Source organism: Chiloscyllium plagiosum, chromosome 39, assembly GCF_004010195.1.
Source record: "Chiloscyllium plagiosum isolate BGI_BamShark_2017 chromosome 39, ASM401019v2, whole genome shotgun sequence".
NCBI lineage: Eukaryota > Metazoa > Chordata > Chondrichthyes > Orectolobiformes > Hemiscylliidae > Chiloscyllium > Chiloscyllium plagiosum.
The window spans coordinates 17,728,868-17,751,769 of NC_057748.1; the positions used below are offsets into that span (position 1 = coordinate 17,728,868).

Consider the following 22,902-nt stretch of genomic DNA (forward strand, 5'->3'; position numbering starts at 1 on the left):
CTTGAACAAGTGAACCACATTTGCTATCCTCCAGTCTACTGGCACTATTCCTGTAGACAACGAGGACATAAAAATCAAGGCCAATGGCTCTGCAATCTCCTCCCTTGCTTCCCAGAGAATCCTAGGATAAATGCCATCAGGCCCAGGGGACTTATCTATTTTCACCCTTTCCAGAATTTCCAACACCTCTTCCCTACATACCTCAAAGCCACAATTGAGTCACAATTCTAATTAATTGTGACTCAATATTCACATCGGCAAAGAGCGTTTGCCAAAGAGTGTTTATGGGGATTGTTGCAAGTATCTGGAACAGCATCATTAAGTTTGGATAATCTGTTGGGTTTTCAAATAGTTAAATTCTGTTTTTGTGTTAAAATTCATTCAGTAATCTTGCAAATGAATTCTAAATTGTTTAAAACTGAGTGGTTTGACCAGCTGCATCATTCCTGGAATGCCCAATTTACACGTCCTCAAAACAACTAGCAAAGTTCTGGGCTGGGCTACTTCCTTGAAATGTTGAGGGAGTCTGGAAAGATCCAGAACAGTGGGATGCTCTTTGCAGGTTTGGTAGGTGCCGAACAGCTTTCATACTGTTGGGATTCTATGACTGCGTATTTGATCCCTTTGGCCAAATAATTAATGATTGTGTTGAGGGGTCAGCACTGCCCCATGTGTCTCCCCTACTTATAGCTACTCTCTGCTCCCTATTAGATGTCCAATCTTTTACTTATGATAATATAGAAGTAATTTCTTGTTCCTCAAGGTTTAGTTTTGTACACCACATAATTGCAGTTCCTTTGACAAGGATTGGTTTCCAGAGGAAAAAAGGGTGTCATGCTGTCATTATGCAGTTCAGCGTTATTTGCTAATACTTGCAAAGATGTAAACTTATGAAAATGTGAACTTCAATGCAATTAAACAAAGCCCCATACCATAGGCTCAACCAATATCAACACAAGGAAAAACAGATTACTTGTATTGGTTGTTAGCACATTTTTGTTTGTGCATGCCTGTTGTGTGCACATTAGCTGCTGTGTTTCCTACAATGCAACAGTAACTACACTTTAAAAGTACTTTGATAGCTGGAAGGCACTTTGAGACAGTCAGTGGTCACGAGGAGTGTTATATAAATTTTACTTTATTGCTTACTCCCACACAGGAACAGGAAGCCTGTGACTCAGAGTGCTGTTTCCAATAAACGCTTGCCATTTGTCTTCAACAATACAAGCCCTTTCCAAGAAGTAGATCTCACCTGTGTTTAATGAGGTTGCTTAAATGGCATCTTACAGACATCTTTAATTTAAAAAGATAAGTCACATGAGCCTCTTGCACTGAGAGCTGAAGGTACTGTTATGTAACTGCATTAATTCAACCTCATTGCTGCTGGCAATGGATCAGGCAGTAAACATCAGATGCATCTTATAAATGCCAGTCTTTCTTGTTCCTCAAGGTTTAGTTTTGTACATCACATAATTGCAGCTCCTTTGACAAGGATTGGTTGCCAGAGGAAAAAGGGTGTCATGCTGTCATTATGCGGTTCAGCGTTATTTGCTAATACTTGCAAAGATGTAAACTTATGAAAAATGTGAACTTCAATGCAATTAAACAAAGCTCCAAGCCAATAAGGCAGACTATGTACTTACTAATTTAAGCTGCACCTCTCCAATCCGCTCCATCCTAGACAGTATAACACAGCTTTTTAAAGTAGAAGAAGGGAGTCATGTTATTTCTGGACTAGCAATCCACAGGCTGGACTGATACCTCAGGAACACGTTCACATTCCACAGTGTGAGCTGGAACCGGAAAAGTGAATTAATCTAGAATAAAAATCAGATGGTGATCATGAATTATTGTTTTAAATAAAAATGTCTAGTTGACTAAACACACTCAGGGGAGGGAAATTTGCAATCCATGCTCAGGCTGTCCTGCATATAATTTCAGATCCACGGCAATATGGTCAACTCTTAAGGGCACCACAGTGGCTCAGTGGTTAGCACTGCTGCCTCCCAGCGCCAGGGACCTGGGTTCAATTCCTGCCTTGAGCGATTGCCTGTGTGGAGTTTGCATATTCTTCCAGGGGCTGCATAGGTTTTCTCCCACAGTCCAAAGATGTGCAGGTCAGGTGAATTGGCCATACTAAATTTCCCATGGTGTTAGGTGCATTAGTCAGGGGTAAATGTAAGGGAAGGGGTCAGTGTGGACCTGTTGGGCTGAAGGGCCTACTTCCATACTGTAAGGAATCTAATCTAACTACCCTCTGAAATAGGGATGATGGTGGCATAGTGCTAATCCAGAGATCCAGGCTAAGACCTTGGGAACTTGGATTTGAATCTTACCACAGTATCTAAAGCATTTAAATTCAGACAAAAATCTGGAATATAGATTAAGTATACCTGGTTCACTCTAGCCTTTAAATTTCCTTCCCTTTTCAGAAGGAAATCGACCCCCACTACCCAGTCTGAACAACAGTCCACACTAAGGCAGTTTATACTTAACTGCCCTCTGAAATAGTCTTGGTTGCTTGGTGTAAGGGTAATTAGGGATGAGCAACAAATGCGAATCCATAAAAGAAAAATGGTCTTGCAAGACACTCCATCGGCAAGGAGGTAGTCCACCACTGCCTTCTTAATGTCGTTTAAGGACAAGCAGTAAAACCAATGAAGAGGAGGGGGCAGGGTGCACCATGCATTATAAAGGCAGGCCAAGACAATAGTTACTAGATTGAAAGGAGAAAGGACAACTGCAGATTAATCGGGCTGTGTGGTGAAGTTTCCACATAGGGTCTGTTTCCATGCTGTACATCTCTGACTCTTCCGTCCAACCTGTCCATGCTGACCAGATAACCCAACCCAATCTAGTCCCACCTGCCAGCATACGGCCCATATCCCTCCAAACCCTTCCTATTCGTATACCCATCCAAATGCCTCTTAAATGTTGCAATTGTACCAGCCTCCACCAAATCCTCTGGCAGCTCATTCCATACACGTACTACCCTCTGTGTGAAAAAGTTGCCCCTCAGGTTTCTTTTATATCTTTCCCCTCTCACCCTAAACCTATGCCCTCTAGTTCTGGACTCCCCCACCCCAGGGAAAAGACTTTGGTATATTTATCCTATTCATGCCCTTCATAATTTTGTAAACCTCTAAGGTCACCCCTCAGCCTCTGATGCTCCAGGGAAAACAGCCCCAGCCTGTTCAGCCTCTCCCTGTAGCTCAAATCCTCCAACCCTGGCAACATCCTCAAATCTTTTCTGAACCCTTTCAAGTTTCACAACTTCTTTCCGATAGGAAGGAGACCAGAATTGCACACCATATTCCAACAGTGGCCGAACCAATGTCCTGTACAGCTGCAACATGACCTCCCAACTCCTGTACTCAATACTTTGACCAATAAAGGAAAGCATACCATACGCCTTTTTCACTATCCCATCTACCTGCGACTCCACTTTCAAGGAGTTATGAACTTGCACTCCAAGGTTTCTTTGTTCAGCAACACTCCCTAGGACCTTACCATTAAGTGTATAAGTCCTGCTAAGATTTGCTTTCCCAAAATGCAACACCTCACATTAATCTGAATTAAACTCCATCTGCAACTTCTCAGCCCATTGGTCCATGTGGTCAAGATCCTGTTGTAATCCAAGGTAACCCTCTTCGCCGTCCACTACACCTCCAATTTTGGTGTCATCTGCAAACTTACTAATCTCATTTGGTTGCATCCAAATCATTTATATAAATGATAAAAAGTAGGGGACCCAGCACCGATCCATGTGGCACTCCACTGGTCACAGGTCTCAAGTCTGAAAAACAACCCTCCACCACCACCCTCTGTCTTCTACCTTTGAGCCAGTTCTGTATCCAAATGGTGAGTTCTCCCTGTATTCTGAGAGATCTAACCTTGTTGTGGTTCTGTTTGCTGAGCTGGAAATTTTTGTTGCAAACGTTTCGTCCCCTGTCTAGGTGACATCCTCAGTGCTTGGGAGCCTCCTGTGAAGCGCTTCTGTGGTGTTTCCTCCGGCATGGCGTTTCGTGGCTAGTTGATGTTCATGGATGCAGATCGTTAGCTGTCTTCCTGTTTGTCCTACATAGTGTTTTGTGCAGTCCTTGCATGGGATTTTGTACACTACATTAGTTTTGCAAAGTTAAAATCCCCTACCATAACCACCCTATTATTCTTACAGATAGCGGAAATCTCCTTACAAGTTTGTTTCTCAATTTCCCTGTGACTATTAGGGGGGTCAATAATACAGTCCCAATAAAGTAATCATCCCTTTCTTATTTCTCAGTTCCACCCAAATAACTTCCCTGGATGTATTTCCAGGAATATCCTCTCTTGCCTCCCTTTCTATTCTTCCTGTAGCATTTGTATCCTGGAACATTAAGCGGCCAATCCTGCCCATCCCTGAGCCATATTTCTGTAATTGCTATGGTATCCCAGTCCCATGTTCCTAACCATGCCCTGAGTTCATTTGCCTTCCCTGTTAGGCCCCTTGTATTGAAATAAATGCAGTTTAATTTATTAGTCCTACCTTGTCCCTCAAGGAATCTCAACCTTTTTCCTTCCTATGTCATTGGTTCCAATGTGGACATAGGCCCCTCTGGCCCCTCTCCCCCTTGAGAACATTCTGCACCCTCTGAGTCATCCTTGATCCTGGCACTAGGAAAGCAACACACTATTCTGATTTTTCGCTGCTGGCCACAGGAACGTCTGACTGTACCTCAGACTGGAGATCCCCCTAACACAATTGATCTCTTGGAACCCAACGTACCCCTCGATTCATTAGAGCCAGTCTCAATACCAGAAACTTGGCTGTTCGTGCTACGTCCCCCTGAGAATCCATCACTCCCTACATTTTCCAAAACAGCATACCTGTTTGAAATGGGTATAGCCACAGAAGGGTCCTGCACTGGCTGCCTACCTCTCTTACCTTTCCTGGAGTTATCCCATCTACATGAGTGTATCTGAGATTTTCCCCCTTCCTATAACTGCCATCCATCACATACTGTTGTGTTGCAAGTTCCTCATTGCTTCTCACTGTCTCTCCAACCAATCCATTCAATCTGATAAGGTTCGCAACCAACAGCATTTATTGCAGATATAATCCGCAGTAACCCTTAAACTTCCACATCTGACAAGAAGCGCATATCACTCTATTAAAGGCCATTTTTGCTCCTTCACAATCTACAGACCCAGAAAATAACACCGTCTTATTCCTCTACAAACACTGCCCCAGGTTAAATTAATAGCTATGGCTTATACACATGAAAGAGAAATACAACCAGTGTAAAAAGCAAGAGCAGCGTGTCAGCTAACCCATTCATTTTGCAACACTCTCACTGACTCAGCTAAAAGCTCAGAGGCATTTGGCACTTCTACAAAGGTGGAGACTGCAGTAAACATCACAATTAACCATTCGGTGCCTGGTTTTCAAGATTAGAAAATGAGTGCTCCTTCTAGGTAGGTGTCTGGACATTTCACCTGCAATGACCATTGTAGGTTATTCCAACATTAAGCAGTGGAACACAATCTTTGGTAGATAAGCAAAAAAAAAAAAAATGGGGAGCAACTCTGCTCAAAGCATGCCCCAATACATGACTGTGAATGCAGTGACACATATTGCATTTTTAAGCTGCTTTGATTGAAAAACACCACCCATAGACACCAGTACAGCTCTAATGGATGCAGCTTTCAAAAAGTTCCTTTGACAGCATCTTATAAACACACGCCCTCTTAAGTCAAGAGGCAGAGATCAGACGATGTATGGGACACCAAGCTACATACCATGCTGTGCCTCAATTGTTGCTACGCCAAAAATCTTGGGACATCCTGTTCTCAAGCAGGTGACTCACCACAATCTTCTCAAGGGCAATAAATATTGACCCATTCAGCAATCCAATGAGAGAACAAAAAAAAAGGTTAATAGGTATTATTTTGTAATGCATGTGCAAAAAAAACTACAAACGGAGGTTTTAAAATCATTTATTGTTCTACAAAGAACAAACAGAATCAAAAATAGACTTTTTAAAACTTTACACATTTAATAACAACAAGAATGTACATTTTATACAGATACTGTTTCAGAGATAACAGGGTTTGAAATATACACATCATGCACTAGATCTGACAGTTTCAAAATCCCAGACATGGTTTTATCAAAAGTAGCCACTCTCTCCCTCAGAGACCCCTCTCTTTACCAAATCCTTCACATCAGAAGGAGTAAGACCTCATACTATCCACCACAGCCAGACAGTGAGAGAGTTAACCAAGCCTTGCCAGCCAACACAATCTCCCACTGTCAAATTGGAACACAGCATTTCCAATACTGTTACAAACTTTATTCTTGTGGCGTTTTTAACCTCAAACACGCAAATACTGGGAACTGGGTGTCTGAAAAGGAATGTGTTCCTAAGTCCAGGAATAAAAGCTTACAAAGTCTGAAACAGCAGCAGCTAAATGTTTAGTTGCATTCTGCCTCAGTATTAACTCACTACTTACCCCACTAGCTGCCTATGCCTGTGACAAACACCCCATTCAAGAACTGGGTCAATATCTCAGCCAGTGAGCAGGGTGCGGATTTGAATCCAGAAACCAGAGGTGAAAAGGCCAGTTCCAATAACCGCTTCACCCAGTGACATACTCCAGCCAAAATGCCCCATGGACTGCCCAGGACATGTTTAGCAAACTCTCTGAACATCTCTCAATCAAACAATAACAAGAACCTGGAGAGAACAGCATCTCTAGGAGGGTAGGCTTCCTTTGAAAATGGGAGAAAGTGAGGACTGCAGATGCTGGAGATCAGAGCTTAAAAATGTGTTGCTGGAAAAGCGCAGCAGTCAGGCAGCATCAAAGGAACAGGAGAATTGACGTTTTGGGCATAAGCCCTTCTCCAGGCCTGACCTGCTGCGCTTTTCCAGCAACGCATTTTTAAGCTTCCTTTGAAAATGAACAATCACTACCAGAGCTCAAGTTATGTGACTGAGATACAGCTGTAAGACCAATGAATCAAATCAGGATACCTGAGAAAAAAAAAAGTATATTTGAAACCCATTCTCGTCACTAATCCATACAAATTGAAAAAAAAACACTTAAAGCATCACTTTAGCTCTTACCATTGAATAACTAAAAAGAGATAGAGAACCATCATGATTCTAACAAAACAAAGAAACTCTGCTGGTCTGGCAGCATGTGTGGGAAGGAAAACAAAGAGCTAAGTCCAGTATGACTCTTCTTTGGAACTGAAGTGTTACAAAGACATCATACAGGACTTGAAGCATTCAGTCTGTTCCTGTCCACAGATGCTGCCAGACATGTTGAGTTTCTTCAGCACTTTGTTTCCAGTCTCAGCATTACTTAGCTTTTATAACCATCATGACTCCATTCTGCAACATCCCAGAAATAAAATGCTTTTTGTGATTAAAGTTGATATCATAGAAGCATTTAAGGTTTAATTACAAAGCAGTGGCAGTGCCAGAATACAGGTTCCACGTACATGATATATATATTTTCTTAAAACACATGGCATTTTATTCAAGCAAGCGGTTAAAGAAAAGCCCACAGCAAGGGATGGAGCAGCGCGTGACCACTGTTGAGCTTTTTAAAAACGCTAAATACAAATATATGGCTTAATCAGCTTTGCAAGTTGCCAAGTTTATAGTTGCCATTGGTCACCAGACCCAGCAACTGGCCCAGACGCCCCTCCCCCAACATTTTCAGATACCAGTGACAACCCCAACACTATTAACACAGAGGCAGGAAGAGTTGGTGAAGGAAGAATCTTGCACCTGATACACAAGACCACTTTTCATCCCCCGTGAACTCACTGAGTAATCACACAAAGCCAGTATTTTACTGTTCTAGAATCGTTTTCAGAAAGATCTCCCTCTTTCTCTAGAGGGGACAACGTCCTTCAGCCTTCAAGGCAGCAGAGGGCATGGGCAGGACTGCTTTTGTGGTGTGATGGCGTCAACTCTATGCTGAAGTTCTCGAGGACTCCCTGAGGGGCAGAATTGTCAACTCTAGTAAGCCAGAACCTTGTAGGCTTCACAAGAGTTTCCATCTCAAACTTCACCAGTAACACTGTCCTCCATTGGCTTCCCATTCCAGTCAGTGAGCAAGAAAGTTGCGACCCAGTTGAATTAACCCTGACCATAAATAAAACATCCTCACCACCACAATCAATCGATCAGCATGGAACACCTACAGTGTGGAAGCAGGCCATTCAGTCCATAGAGTCCACACTGACCCTCCATACAGTATCCCACCCAGACCCTCACCCCTCTACTGTACCCCTGTAGCCCTACATTTCCCATGGCTAACCCACCTTACCTACAGGCGCCTGGACATTATGGGCAATTTAGTAAGGCCAATCCAACTAACTTGCAAATCTTTGTACTGTGGGAGGAAACCAAGACGACAAGGGGAAAATGTCTGTGTGGAGTCTGCACAAATCACCTGAGGATGGAATCAAACCCGGGTCCCTGGTGCTGAGAGGCAGCAGTGCTAACCACTTTGTCACTGTGCTATCCACTGTTTAAAGTAAAACAAAAACAATTTTGTCCGATTAAGCCTATGAAATTTCTCCAGGGTTTTGCTCTTGGCATTGTTTTGGTGGTAAATTATCAAGACGACTGGAGGAGGGAAGAGATGGACACAGAGGGAGACGTACACGGAGGGAGGGACACAGCGAGAGACACATACACACAGAATATGATCCCACACAAGCACAAAGGTAATGGTTAAGTAATTATGATGGTTCGATTAGGATCACAGTTGCTAAAGTTTTCAAAAAAATAAAACACATTAAAAATATAATTCAAGATCTTCCCATTCTGATTTAAAGACTCAATTTCTGATTAGATTTCAGGCCATTCCAGTATGTGCCTCACAAGCCCCAAGTATTAAATCATCCATATTCACTCACGATTCTACTTTTCTATAATAAACATTATTGTAAGAATTTAATATGAAAAATGTGGATATAAATTGTTTCTTAAAAGCCTTTTCAGAGAAAAGAGCATGAAGTTATTCAGCTTCCTGGGTAAGTTATAAATTCAATTCCATTATCATTGGCAGAATCTTTCTTGCACCTTCTTCACTGCCTCTATATGATTACCAAATGGAGACCAGAAACGTGCAGTGTCCCAATTATGGTCTAACCAAGATTTTAAACATTAGTTCATTATAACTTCCTATTTGTCACATTTACATGTTTCTATTGTAACCTGAACAATAGAATTACAACAAAATATACAACTTTGAAAATGGCAAATGCATTACATCTTTGTGCCCTGATGCAACTATCCCTTGCCCTCTGCCCATGGTTCGTTTAGATTACGATTAGGCGGAGGGAGATCCATCTGAAACAGCAATAATAGAATAATTTGGCTTTTTAAAAACAAAGAGGGTCATTGGAAAGTTACTCCATCTCAATGCTGGGTAATGCGAACATTAAGATAAAAGGCAAAGTTTAAAACGGATATCTCAAACAGAATTAAAACTGTACAGCTCCCAAATAATACCTGCACACTGCAAAATGCAACAGCTTGCCCAAAGGAAAAGGTTACTTCCCATTGACGGTTAAGGGAGGAGATTTCATTTCGTGCAAGGCTAAGTTTTTTTGTTTCAGTATTGTACAGGATCACATTCATCTTTATCAGGCTTTAACCTTTATTTTTGGAAGGGGGTAGAAAGAAGCACATTGGATTCAAACCAGAAAGGAATGATTTTTAAAATAATGACACAACGAAAATGTGCTTTGAGTAGCAAATGTTGGCATACCCCAGTGAGTACCAGCAGGATTAAGAGAAGTGACCCACACTGAAAGAAGCTCCACAAACCTGTAAGGTGTGGAAATAGAATGCAGGTAAGAAACAGAGGGATAAAGATGTATAAGTGATACAACACATCCCTCACTTAGTAACACATTCAAGAAATTACAAGTTGAATTCCTAATTGCTTATATCATTTGCTTGAACGGGCTCTGTCTGTCCATTCCAGAGGTTTAGAAAAAAACTTAGTTGAATCATTCTAAGTTTCATGGATCACTTGAAATAAAAGGGACAAGGTAAGATCAGTGCCACAGCTAGATGCATTCGTTAATGAGCAGAATGTCTACTTCAAATCCCACACCTCTAAAATCGGCAAAATGGACACATTGTGAGAGAACTTGATGACAAAAAAAAAGAAATCAATTAAAAAGATGCACAACTTTCAGTATGTCTGCAGCGGTGTCAATTGACTCAGCTCTCTGGTGAGAATATTTCAATATTCTTCCATGCTTGTATTGGAATTATCTTTCTGAAGAGGTTTCTCCATCACTCATTTAGCTGGTGGGGATTTGAGGCCCATTAATAGTGCAAGTACGTTAGAATAAAAGACAAAAGTGCCAAAGTCAGAAGGCAAGTGCCTGTGCTTCTCCATGTTACGGTGGAAAAGCTCCTGGCCCAGAGCTGCTTTTGCTAGCTTCAGAACTGCACGGGTTCTGGCTAACTCCAAATACACCTTAAGCAGATTGTGGGGGGGGGGGAAATGACCCCAATCTCAGAAAGTAAACTGGCACCACAGTCCAGGATAAAGTAAAAGGATCCCATTGAGCAAAAGTACACAAGACAAACTTCAGGACACTAAAGGAGTGGGGGAAATCGGGCAAGTTTGAAGAGTTGATGTAGGTGATTAGCCGTGAATATTATTGAATGGCACAGCAGTAGCAGTGGGCAGACTCCTACTGGTCCTAGTTGCTCTTTTGCAAGAGCTCATTCTGATATTTAACAAGTATTTAAGAGGTTGTTGTCTAAGCTCCTGCACCATGAATGACTTGTCTATCAGAAGTAGCTCAGTACTCCAAAGGATCAGTTTTAATGGTGGGGCAGCTCTAGACCAATTAAACATCTGTCTTCCAAAAATCAAACCCTAATCTCCCCAACAAATGATTACTGATTCATTGAACAAGCAGACCCAGATATTCATCTATATTATAATGAAATGAAACCTACTATTTAAAGATGGGAAAAAGGAGGTTTAATGCTTCATTAATATATTCGGCTGTTCAAAATAAAAGCCATTAAAATTTGTTTTCCTTAGGATGAGGGAGTGACTATAAAGTTAGCTGTGCTGTTTTGAAAGTTGCTGTCTGTTTAAGAGAATTTTGCTTTTAAAAAACAACAACACATTCCCCACTCTGAACCCCCAGAGTTGAAGGTCTCTTACTGAGGTCGGTATTTAGAGATGATACTTTTGTACCGTGCCACCTCATTACGCAGCTCAACCACCTCCAGCCTCAGGGCTGAGTTTTCCTTCTCTAGGAAGGCTGCTCGAACTGTGATTTGATTCTCTTTCAATCTCCGGGCATCACGTGAACGCTTCGCTGCCACGTTGTTCTTCTTGCGTCTTGCCCAGTAGCGGTCATCCTTTAGAAAAGAAAATATAGGAATGATACAGAATGATATGACCCCAAGCCATTTCTCCAAATAATTTTTTTTAAAAAATAGTTTCCTTCCTTAAAGTGCCAACTCCTTTTGTTAATTCACCAGGATTTCAACTGCATGTCTTTTTTTGAGTCAAATCCACAAGATAGAGCCAACAGGTTTAACATTATATCTGTGTGGTACTTCTTAGAGAAAGAATAATTGTTGTTGCTAACGTCTGGCTGGATCAAGATAGGTACAACTAGACAGAGGCTATGGTTGCTCAGTTTGGAGGTATATACTTTTAATAAGTAACTCTGTAAATAAATATATCATTGCATAGAGTTTTAATAAATACAAAAAGAATATTTTCAAAGCACGCAGGGGAAATTCTAGTTGGGACTGCAAAGGTCACTGGATGGCAAACTAGGAATAAAATAAAAACCCCTCCCTGGGGCACTAAGCAAATGGCAGCCTCCTAATTGCTACCCCTGGTTGATAAGAGGAGAAGTGCATTTGCATAATGCCAGATGTTACTGTGGCTCATTGGACAAACATAGCAACAGACAGCAGACTCCAGAGTCAGTTCCAGGTCAATTTCAAGTTGTGGTATCTGATTGCAGCTAAACTCTATCTCTGTGCTGGGAAGGAAGAAAGTGAGATTAAGCCCCACTGATTGTTATGCAACGTGGACTGATGGAATGCCTTGTGGAAGATATCAGTGCTTTTATAAAGATATGAACAAAGAACAAGAGTAGGTCATTCAGTTCTTCCAGCCTGGCTGATCAGGTTTAAATCTCAACTCCCCACTTCCGCATATCCCTGATAATCAAAGAACTATCTAACTCTGCCTTTAAAAATACTTAAGTGTTCTGCATTCAATGCCTTTTGAGAAAGGGAATTCTAAAGACTCTCAACTCTCAAAAAAAAAAAATGGTTCTTCATCTTTGGTTTTAATGTGTGCCCCCTTATTTTTAAATTATGGTCCCCAGTTCTAGATTCTTCCCAACAAGCAACATTCTTTCAAACTCCACCCGGTCAAGTTCCCTCAGGATCTTACATCTTTCAATTCAGTCACACTGACCCTTTTACACTCCAGAGGATATGAGCCTAGTCTGTCTCACCTTTCCTCACAAGACAATCTCTGATTCCAGGTATTAGTCTAGTAAATCTTTTCTAACCCGCTTCCAACACATCAACATCCATCCTGAGGTACACAATACTCCAGATGCGATCTCATCAATGCCTTGTATAACTGAAGCATAACTTCTACTTTCTTGCATTCTCTTGCAATTATATCTCTACCTATACCAGTGGCTCAATGGTTAGCACTGCTGCTTCACAGAGCCAGGGACCTGGGTTCAACTTCAGCCTTGGGTGACTGTGTGGAGTTTGCACATTCTCTCCGTGTCTGTGTGGGTTTCCTCCAAAAAAAAAGTCCAAAGACATGCAGGTCAGGTGAATTGGCCATGCTAAATTGCCCATAGTGTTAGGTGCATTAGGCAGGGGTAAATGTTGGGGAATGGGTCCGGGTGGGTTACTCTTCAGAGGGTCGGTGTGGATTGGTTGGGCCGAATGGCCAGTTTCCATTTTGTAGGAAATCTAATCTATAAATTCTACTCAGTACTTCCCTCCATGTCATCTGACAAAGGAGCAGCGCTCCAAAACTTTGTGATTTCAAATGAAACTGTTGGACTATAACCTGGTGTCAAGTGACTTCGGATTTTTTTTTTTAATACATTCAACTGCCCCATGCAATAAACCATAACATTTAATTAGATTTCCTGGATTATTTATGTACCTGCACATTGCCTTTGTGGGTCTTTCACTAAGAGATCCATATCTCTCTGCATTTCAGAGTTCTACAACTTCTCACCACTTACATAATGCTTTTGCTTAATTCTCTCTGCCATACTGAACAATTTTACACTTACCCACACCGTTCTCCATTTGCCAGATCTTTGCTCATTCTCCCTATAACTCCTGGTCGGCCAGTTTGCAAAGTGCTGACACACCGAATGGTTATCTGGGCAAGGTGCTGGTCGACTGCTGGGATGAGCACTAAAGCTTAGTTAGTGTCAGCAGCAATGACAGATTAAGCTGGACCAGAGTCATACAGCATGGAGACAGACTTTCAGACGTTGGTGCCAACCAAATTTCCTAAAATTAAACCTTTCCTATTAATGTACCTGTCCAAGTGTCTTTTATAATGTTGTAACTGTACCTGCATCTACCACTTCTGCTGGCAGTTCATTCCACATAAGAACCACCCTGTGTAAAAGTGGACCTTCAAGTCCCTTTTAAATCTTTTCTTCTTTCACTTCAAACAAATGGCTCCTAGTTTTGAACAACCCCATTCCTAGGGAAAAGACCTTGGCTATTCATCTTGTTCATGCCCATGATTTTATAAACCGTGACGGTTACTCCTCAACCTCTTGTGAAAGAAGTTCCAGCCTATCGAGCATCTCCTTATAACTCAAACCCTCCAGTTCCAGCAACTTCCTGGTAAACCTTTCCTGAACCCTCTCCAATTTAATAACATTCTTCCTATAGCAGGGCAACCAGACCTGTACACTGTACTCCACCTGTCTGTCTATCTGTGGTGCAAGGAGAAAGTGAGGACTGCAGATGCTGGAGATCAGAGTTGAGAGTGTGGTGCTGGAAAAGCACAACAGGTCAGGCAGCATCAGAGGAACAGGAGAGTCAATGTTTTGGGCATAAGCCCTTGATCTGTGGTGCAATTTTGAAAGAACTATGTATGAGAACCCCTAGGTCTCTGTTCGACAACACTATCCAGGGCCCTACTATTAAGTGTGTAAGTCCTGCCTGTATTCATTTTACCAAATTTATTCACATTTATTCAAATTAAACTCCATCTGCCACTCCTCTGCCCATTGGCCCAACTGATCAAGATCCCTTTGCAATCTTAGACAACATTCTTCAGTTTACAGTACCATCAATTTTGGTGTCATCTGCAAACTTACTAAACATGCCTCCTAAATTCTCATCCAAATTGTTTATATAAATGACAAACAACAGCAGACCCAGCACCGATCCCTGCAGAGTATCACTTTTCAAAGCCTCCAGTCCGAAAATCAGCCCTCAACCAGCAACTGGAACAAGATACATCAAAATCTGCAGTAGCAGTAAAATGTAAGACCAAACTTCAATTCTGAAATTTTTACAACTTGCTTGCTTCATGCATTTCCAAGCTTCACCACTCTTACAATTCAGGGGTGTACATTTATTCAGAGCAAGTTCCCACTAATCAATGAAGGTGGATTTAAGCGTATGTGCAGTTGCTAAGTACTTGCAAAATAAACTTCCCGTCTTTGCAGTCTCCAACAGTGGTCAGCTCAATACAGAATTGAAAACTGTTCTTTTAACCGGATATGCTGAAGCAGCAGGTTGGGAATTTCAGAATTTGAATCCAACAATGTGCGTGGTGGGGGAAGAGGAGGGAGGAGAGAAATAAGTCATCATGTCATTGAGGCACTAGTGAGAAAACGATTAAAACAGCAACCTACACGCATCAAGATCTGACAAATTATACAAATGACTGATAAATTAATTGGAGAGTTAACGGAGAGCCAGAATATAACCCTTTGAGTCATGCCCTAGTTAACAGGCAGTTGGCACATCATCTAAAAGAAAGCATCCCTAACAGTGCAGCACTGACTTAATTGTGTGCCAAAGTGGTGTCTATGCGGTCAGTGCAGAACTTTGGGGAAAGGACAGGACAGAAACACTAACTGAATGGCTCTTGCAAAGCATTGACATAGACACAGCAACTTCAGCGTTGTCTTTCTGAGCTGTATCAGTCCATGATTCGAGCAGCCAGGAACAGATTGTGCTGCTGATTTCACCGGAGTTTCTGTTCCCAGTTTTCCCCACCACCTTTCCTGAAGATACTGCTTCACTGATGCTTGCTACACTCCAGGAGCTCACCAAAGGGGCCTACCAGATCTACACTGTTTCTGCAGCCCTTTCTGATTTATTTCAGATATCCAGCCTCCCAGTATTTTGTTTTTGTATGATTTGTTAAAACTGCAATAGCCTTACACTGGGTCTTTACCTGAGTGCAACCAATATTCACTGACTGTCTAGTGGTTGGGGGGTTAGAATAGGAAAGTAACTGAATAAAGCAGCATCTCTTCTGCTCATTAATGCCTTTTGGGTGTAGAGTGACCAAGTTCAGAAATTCCTCACTATCAAGATCAAATAATTCAGCACAGAGCAGTGATCAAGCTTTTAAACTGCTTGTCTCAGCAACCACTTAAACTTGCCTTACCATCATGGAGAAGACTGTTCTACCAGGATCAGACAACTGAAAAACCGGTGGTTTCTGAAGTAACTCTATAAAGACCAGTATCTTGTCACCAAATCACCCTTTATTTCTCGACTCTAGTGCAACCATCACACAGCCAGCTCCTGGAGTGAGCAGAACCTCTGATGTGCTAGTTTATATCAGTCAGCCAGGACTTCCTGATTGAACCAGGTTAACAGCCCCGATCAGGGAGTTCATATTCTAAGAGGTCCACCTGGCTGACCTCATTATAATCACTACAGTTTCCAGGAAATCAACTTGTAAAAAAAAAAAAATGGATGCTACATCTGGAGTAAGAATAGCAGAATGCAAGTCCTGCAGAATTTTATTTTATGAAGATGCAGAGAGCGTGTTGGACAGATACCTTTTGCTCTGGCGGTACATAGACCTTTTTCGCTTTTTTAATCATGGGCTGTGGTTTGAGTTCCTCATCACTGAACTTATGCTTCCGTGGATTAAAAAGTTCTCCTCCTGGAACACTGGACAGTGCCAGGTCAGTAGGGTCAGGTTCAAAATTCACCAGAATATCAACATCTTCCAGGTCTACGGAGTTTGGAGTCTTCCGTTCAGATTTCTTCCCACCTGTTTCTAGAATGAGAGAGTTAGATCCACTTTTAAAACATAAGCGATGAATTATGAGCTTATAAATTACTTGCTTCTCATCCATTTTATATTTGATTAACCTTAAACCAGCATCCGGAGAACAGTCTAGGTAGCTGAATGCTACGTATTTATGACAACCCCATGGCTATTCATGTACATCACAAGTTCGACAGAAAGAAACAAATTTATTCCTTAATTAGTGATAGTTAGTTCAGATTAATTTTGTATTAGCTGGTGGTTAGCACTCTGTTCAGTACACAGTTGATTCAAGCCAATGCTGTGGCTAATCGCATTGTGCACCAATTCACAATGGTGGGGTCAGTCAGGGCTTCACTCGAAGAAACATTACCCTTAAAATAGGGGAGGAAAAACAGAGAGAGACTTCCACGTTTTATTTAGTTGCATTTGACAGTAGAAATGGAGACAGCAACAGGTCTGCTTGGGGCTGCCTATGAGGATGGGGAGAAACCTATTTAAGAAATACATTACTTCACATCCAACTCTGTAATGAGGATTTATGGTTTGATCTCCAACAAGTCTTTTAGGGGATTAAAAAAGGTCAACAGCAAAGTTAGTAGTAGTTCAGGTCATGGCTGAGGGCGAGGATAGCCAGCATCATAATCCACAGAGAATACGGAGGGGCACTCCTTTCAGCTTTGAACCCAACTCACCTCTCTCCTTCCTGCTGCTCACCAGACCTCAGTCTGCAAGCTTGGGCAACTAGTGCAGACAAAACATTTTAGTGAAGCTTGATCACTCGTCTGCATTCAGAAGAACATTCCTACAAATACTAGCAGGATTTAGTACCCCATTCCCGTGGCTTGCTGGGAGATTTCTAAGGTTTATACAAGATAATGAGAGGAATAAATAGAGTCAATAGCCAGAGACTTTTCCCCAGGGCAAGATTGACTGACTGGTATGAGGGGCCATAGTTTTAAGATATTAGGGGAAAGGTATGGAGGAAACATCAGAGGAAGGTTCTTTACGCAGAGAGTTGTGGATGCATGGAATGCGTTGCCAGTGGTGGTAGTGGAAGCAGAGTCATTAGGGACATTTAAGCGACTGCTGGACATGCACATGGAGAGCAGTGAGTTGAGGGGTGCGTAGGTTAAGTTATTATATTTTACATTAGGATTAAACCTCAGCACAACATCGTGGACCAAAGGGCCTGTTCTGTGCTGTACTTTTCTATGTTCTATGTTACAATGGGGATATGCTCTCAACACCTAGGAATAGGGTCAGGATGAGACAAACACTTTGTACATTCAATCTTCACATTGAACAGATACAGGAGAGATTTTTCTCCTGTTGGTCTAGTTTAATTTAAACTACGGCTAGAGGTAGATCACAGAGATCAAGCTATGAAAAACCATTTGATCAAAAGGATCCCTTCGGTTAGGACTCACCATCACTCTCCACTTTAGAACGCGTCATATTTCCAGATATCGACAATGTAGGAGATGGTACTTTCTCTTCCAGCTCCACTACTGGCAAGAGACCAACTTGCAGTTCTTCCTGCAGCTCAAACTGGTTTGAACCATCTGGAATGCCATTTTCCAAGAGGAATTCATCCAGATCCATGTACTCAAGATGGAAGGTCTCCCCATCATAGGGAATAGTCTTATCCCAGATGGTTGGCATGAGGGAGGCAGAGGCAGCTGTGGTGCTGCTGGCTGCTTCATCCACATTCTTCTCTTTACCCTCGTCCTTACCTGAAGTGGGAGATAAAGACAGGTTTTTTTAAAAAACCTTGTTAATTGCTGCACAAAGTTTCATTTGGGTGAAAAACATTAACCTTTATCAAGTCTGTTATTTTCCTATTGGCATAAAATATTTTAGATAAAAATATTTGATCAGAAGCTTCTTACTCAGTCTCTCTTCTTGCACAGGGTTGCCCACAAGCTTCAAACCCAACAAACTCAGCTCATCTTCCCAACTAACAGAAATCTTCATTAACTGCTTCCATCCTTAAAAGTTAGTCATAATATCGTAATGCTTCCAATGTTGCCCCAATTAAAATCAACTAAATACAACTCCAGGACACTGCTGATCTGCATGCGACTCCGTATCCAAAATTATTAAGATAGCCTGCAGCCAGTTTCATCACACACAATCTTCCCCACATTTTCTCATGAGAGAAGAGAGAGTGCAAACTGACACCAGCCAATAAAGTGGAGGGAGGGAAGATGGAGCTATACCTGTGGTTCCAGCAGTTTTCAGACACGATCAACATAGGCTACACTCTTCTCCATTCTGGCCAAACCTCACACCACAACGTGCAACTTTCCTGAACTTAACTGTGAGGCCAGTTTCCACATCAGTCCGTCACAGTGAGTGGGTTGGCCATTCAGGTCTGAGAAATCTCCTCAAAAGGGAGTCTTCTACCCTGTGAAACTGCAGATGCAATATCAGCACCTCCGTTAAAGTCAGTGACAGATTTTGGATTCTAAGGGAAGGGATAAGGTGGAATGCTTTCTGAATTATATAATCTGCAATGATGTTACTGAACCACACACGTTTCCCAAGTGGGTCATAACAAAAGGCAGAGGGTTAAGAGAGGAAATCCAGAACAAAAAGACCACAGCTGCCAAAATGGACTGATGAGAGTTGGGAATGTGCAAAGTCCTAGTCAAGTTAGAATAACCAAACAAAAAGAAAGCTTTCTTGGTCCTTCTCAAATACTTATCGCACTTACTCTTCCCTATTACCCTTCAGTTTTCATCCACTCTTTCCTAAAGCCATTTACTCCTTCAATGGTGTAATTCAATGAAATCAATGGCTTTCCAGCTTCATTCTATTAGCCACATATCTATTTTTAATGGTTGACAGCCAGTAGCTATCCAAAAACAAGACTTACCAGTTTGAGAGACTGGGGAGGAGCTGGAGACCATGGAGATATTGTACTAACTGACAAATTATTACTCTGCTCTCCTTTCCAATGTTCCTCCTAAAGCACAGTACCAATAGCCTAGATGCTGAAACAATTCTTCTGTGGCCAGACAACAGTGAGGCAACAGGAACATGCTGTTAATTGATGCTGAGTGCTTGCTCTGCCTTCAGGAACTGAACTGATTCCTGGATAGGGCAAAGATCATATTATACAGATACCTAGATTTTGTGGATAACACTTAGCCCCATGTGACCTCATTGACTGGCTCCTATCACCTTATATTTCTTTTCTGGAGTGGGAGGAGAGGCAAGAAATGTAGCAGCAAGGGACTCTGTTCTCTTAGTCATAGAGTCATAGAGATGTACAGCACGGAAACATACCCTTCGTTCCAACTCGTCCATGCCGACCAGAAATCCCAACCCAATCTAGTCCCACCTGCCAGCACCCGGCCCATATCCCTACAAAGCCTTCCTACTCATATACCCATACAGATGCCTTTTAAAATGTTACAATTGTACTAGCCTCCACCTCTTCCTCTGGCAGTTCATTCCAGACATGTACCACCCTCTGCGTGACAAAGTTGTCCCTTAGGTCTCTTTTATATCTTTCCCCTCTCACCCTAAACCTATGCCCTCTAGTTCTGGACTCCCCAACCCCAGGGAAAAGACTTTGCCAATTTATCCTATCCGAGCCCCTCATGATTTTATAAACCTCTATAAGGTCACCCCTCAGCCTCCAATGCACCAGAGAAAACAGCCCCAGCCTATTCAGCCTCTCCCTGTAGCTCAAACCCTCCAACCCTGACAACATCCTTGTAAATCTTTCCTGAACCCTTTCAAATTTCACAACTTCCTTCGGATAGGAAGGAGACCAGAATTGTACACAATATTCCAACAGTGGCCTAACCAATGTCCTGTACAGCCGCAAAAATTAAACTCCATCTGCCACTTCTCAGCCCATTGGCCCATCTGATCAAGATCCCACTATAATATGAGGTAACCTTCTTCGCTGTCCATTACACCTCCAATTTTGGTGTCATCTGCAAACTTACTAACTATACCTCTTAAGCTCACATCCAAATCATTTTATATAAAAGACAAAATGTAGGTCACAGGTCTCCAGTCTGAAAAACAACCCTCCACCACCACCCTCTGTTTTCTACGTTTGAGCCAGCTCTGTACTCAAATGGCTAGTTCTCCCTGTATTCCATGAGATCTAACCTCGTTAACTAGTTTCCCATGTCAAACCTTATCGAATGCCTTACTGAAGTCCTAGAGCTATACAGCATGGAATCAGATCCTTCAGTCTGACTCATCCATGCTGACCAAATATCCCATGCAAATCTAGTCCCATTTGTCAGCATTTGGCCAATATCCCTCTAAAGCCTTCCTATTCATATACCCAGCCTTTTAAATGTTGTACTTGTACCACCCTTCACCACTTCCTCTGGCAGCTCATTCCAAAAATGCACCATCATCTTCTTTAAAAAGTTGCCCCTTAGGTCCCTTTTAAATCTCTCCTCTCTCACCTTAAACCTATGCCCTCTAGTTCTGGACCCCCTCCCCCATCACAGCAAAAAGACCTTGTCTATTCATCCTATCCACACCCCTCATGATTTTATAAACTTCTATAAAAGGTCACTCCCTCAGCCTCCAACGCTCTGGGGAAAATAGACCCAGCCTATTCAGCCTCTCCCTATAGCTTAACTTAGAACTGAAGCTGCTAATTGTGGTCAGTCAGGATTACTATATTCTGTGGAACCTATAGGTAGGCTATACAGACTTCCAGACAACCCGTCTTGAGAAGTCAGTTCAGAGACTTCTGTAAAATAAACAAGCGATTCTTACAGATACTATTTTCTCTTCCGCTTCCTCTCTTGGCTTCTTTTTGAGTCTTCCTCCCACCATCCCCTCACCCTGCTGTCAGAGCTAAATTCATAAGCCATCATCCCATCCTACTCTGTTCATTGTCTTTAGCTTGGCAAGGAGTGGTTTAAGGGTGAACTAAACACTTACTGCCTGACAGTCATAGAGGAAACAGCCCCAGCCTGTTCAGCCTCTCCCCATTGCTCAAATCCTCCAACCCTGGCAACATCCTTGTAAATCTTTTCTGAACCCTTTCAAGTTTCACAACATCTTTCCGATAGGAAAATCTTTCTCATTTTTGAATTATGAAGGGTAAATTGATCCAATAACATCCTTTATCAGAAGTAAAACAAGCCAAACTGCACTACTAATGACTTCATGAACCTTAAAAGTACTCGACTTCAATAATTGTTAAACCACTGACTGCTCTTTCTCTTTCCCATGGTCTTCATAGCAACTGCCAGCATAATTACAGTGAAAGGACGTAAAAAGATAGAGGCAAGAGTAGGCCTGTTGTAACTTGTTCCACGACTCAATCAGATAAACCTTGACTTTCTACTTCAAATCCACTTTCCCAAATTATTCCCACATCCCTCTGTCCCCTTAGTATCCAAAATTCCATCAGTCTTTTCATTAAAAATCTACTTACCCAATCAAGATTTATCAGAAAGTAAGCACTTCTTAATGTGCATTTTTAGCACCATTGAGAGAGGACCTCCCATGACACTAACAATCAAGTCCGAACACCCTGTATGGCAAGACCACTATATAGACCGAATTCCTGTGCAAAGTCCAAGGGTAGTCTCCACGTGAGACAGGAGACAATGATATCTAGGACAGTAAGACTACATCTAGCTCCAGTGATGGGGAGCTTCAGTTACTTGGATGAATTAAAGAAGTTGGAACTGCTTTCGCTGATACAAAAAGGTCGACAGGAGATTTGTTAGAGATGTTCAAAGCGATCAGGTGTCTGGACAGGATGGACGAAGTGAACTGTTCCAATTGGTGGATGGATCCAGAAGCAGACAATAGATATTTAAGGAATTTGCAAAGGAAGTAACAGCACCAGAAGGAAAGGCTTCTTTAAAGCATCAAGTGATTAGGATCTTGAACTGCCTGAAATGGTAGTAGTGGCGATTTAATTCAGGCATTCACAAAAAGAAACGGATTGTATCAGAAAAGAAAATGTAAAGGCTATAATGAAAAGGGAGGGGTAATAGGGCTAGATTAAGTAATCTTGCACAGGGCCATACACATAATGCCTCCCTTCTATGCTGATATCATTCTATGATTCACAATATTAGCCATAAATGGATTATTTGTATTTGTGATGCAGCTCATTACAATTTTGATGAATAAACCTTGTATAAGCTGATAGCCTTAATATTTGCACTGAATAAAAATGGTAACTTATCACGGAACAACTGTTGTGCAAAAGCCCTTCATGAAAAGATTTCCCCCCTTCTACTGAATGCGTTGGTTCCATAATTGGCTAGTTCCAATTGCAACAAGAGGCTTGGGTTTGTGAAGGATTAATGGATATTTTCAATGAATTGGTCTCAACAAAGAAAAAGGTGTACATGGTTTTGGACTTCTTCTTGGAAAGCTCCTGGATTCAGGTGGGATGGAGTGAGAACGTTTTGCAATAGAAAATGTATCATGTTTGTGTGCAATAGGTTGGAGGCCCGGAAGCTCATTTCCTTTCCGACATTGTTCATCAAGACACGGAGTTCTGATATTAACCAGAAACTTATATTGGACAAGATTGTGCCATGGTATCCATAAGCAATTAAAGGGGGGAGGAGAAGAAGAGGGGGG

At 41.9% G+C, this 22,902-nt stretch overlaps 1 protein-coding gene across 3 annotated transcripts in view; it reads right to left on the reverse strand.

Moving 5' to 3' along the window:
- Positions 1 to 1,190: 1,190 nt before the first annotated feature.
- Positions 1,191 to 22,902, reverse strand: part of LOC122542292 (thyrotroph embryonic factor-like) — a 23,528-nt gene continuing 1,816 nt past the window's right edge. Inside the window, exons 2-5 of one of the 3 annotated variants that reach the window (XM_043679888.1) lie at positions 17,736 to 18,041; positions 16,091 to 16,314; positions 11,203 to 11,402; positions 1,191 to 1,817 (exon numbers count right to left, since the gene is read on the reverse strand). In XM_043679888.1, the coding sequence (XP_043535823.1) occupies positions 1,775 to 1,817; positions 11,203 to 11,402; positions 16,091 to 16,314; positions 17,736 to 18,041 (773 nt within the window). In that variant the 3' untranslated portion in view covers positions 1,191 to 1,774. Of the gene's footprint in view, positions 1,818 to 5,827; positions 5,853 to 8,407; positions 9,354 to 11,202; positions 11,403 to 16,090; positions 16,315 to 17,735; positions 18,042 to 22,902 lie in introns of those variants that run through there. The other 2 variants (XM_043679890.1, XM_043679889.1) reach the window with 2 other exon arrangements.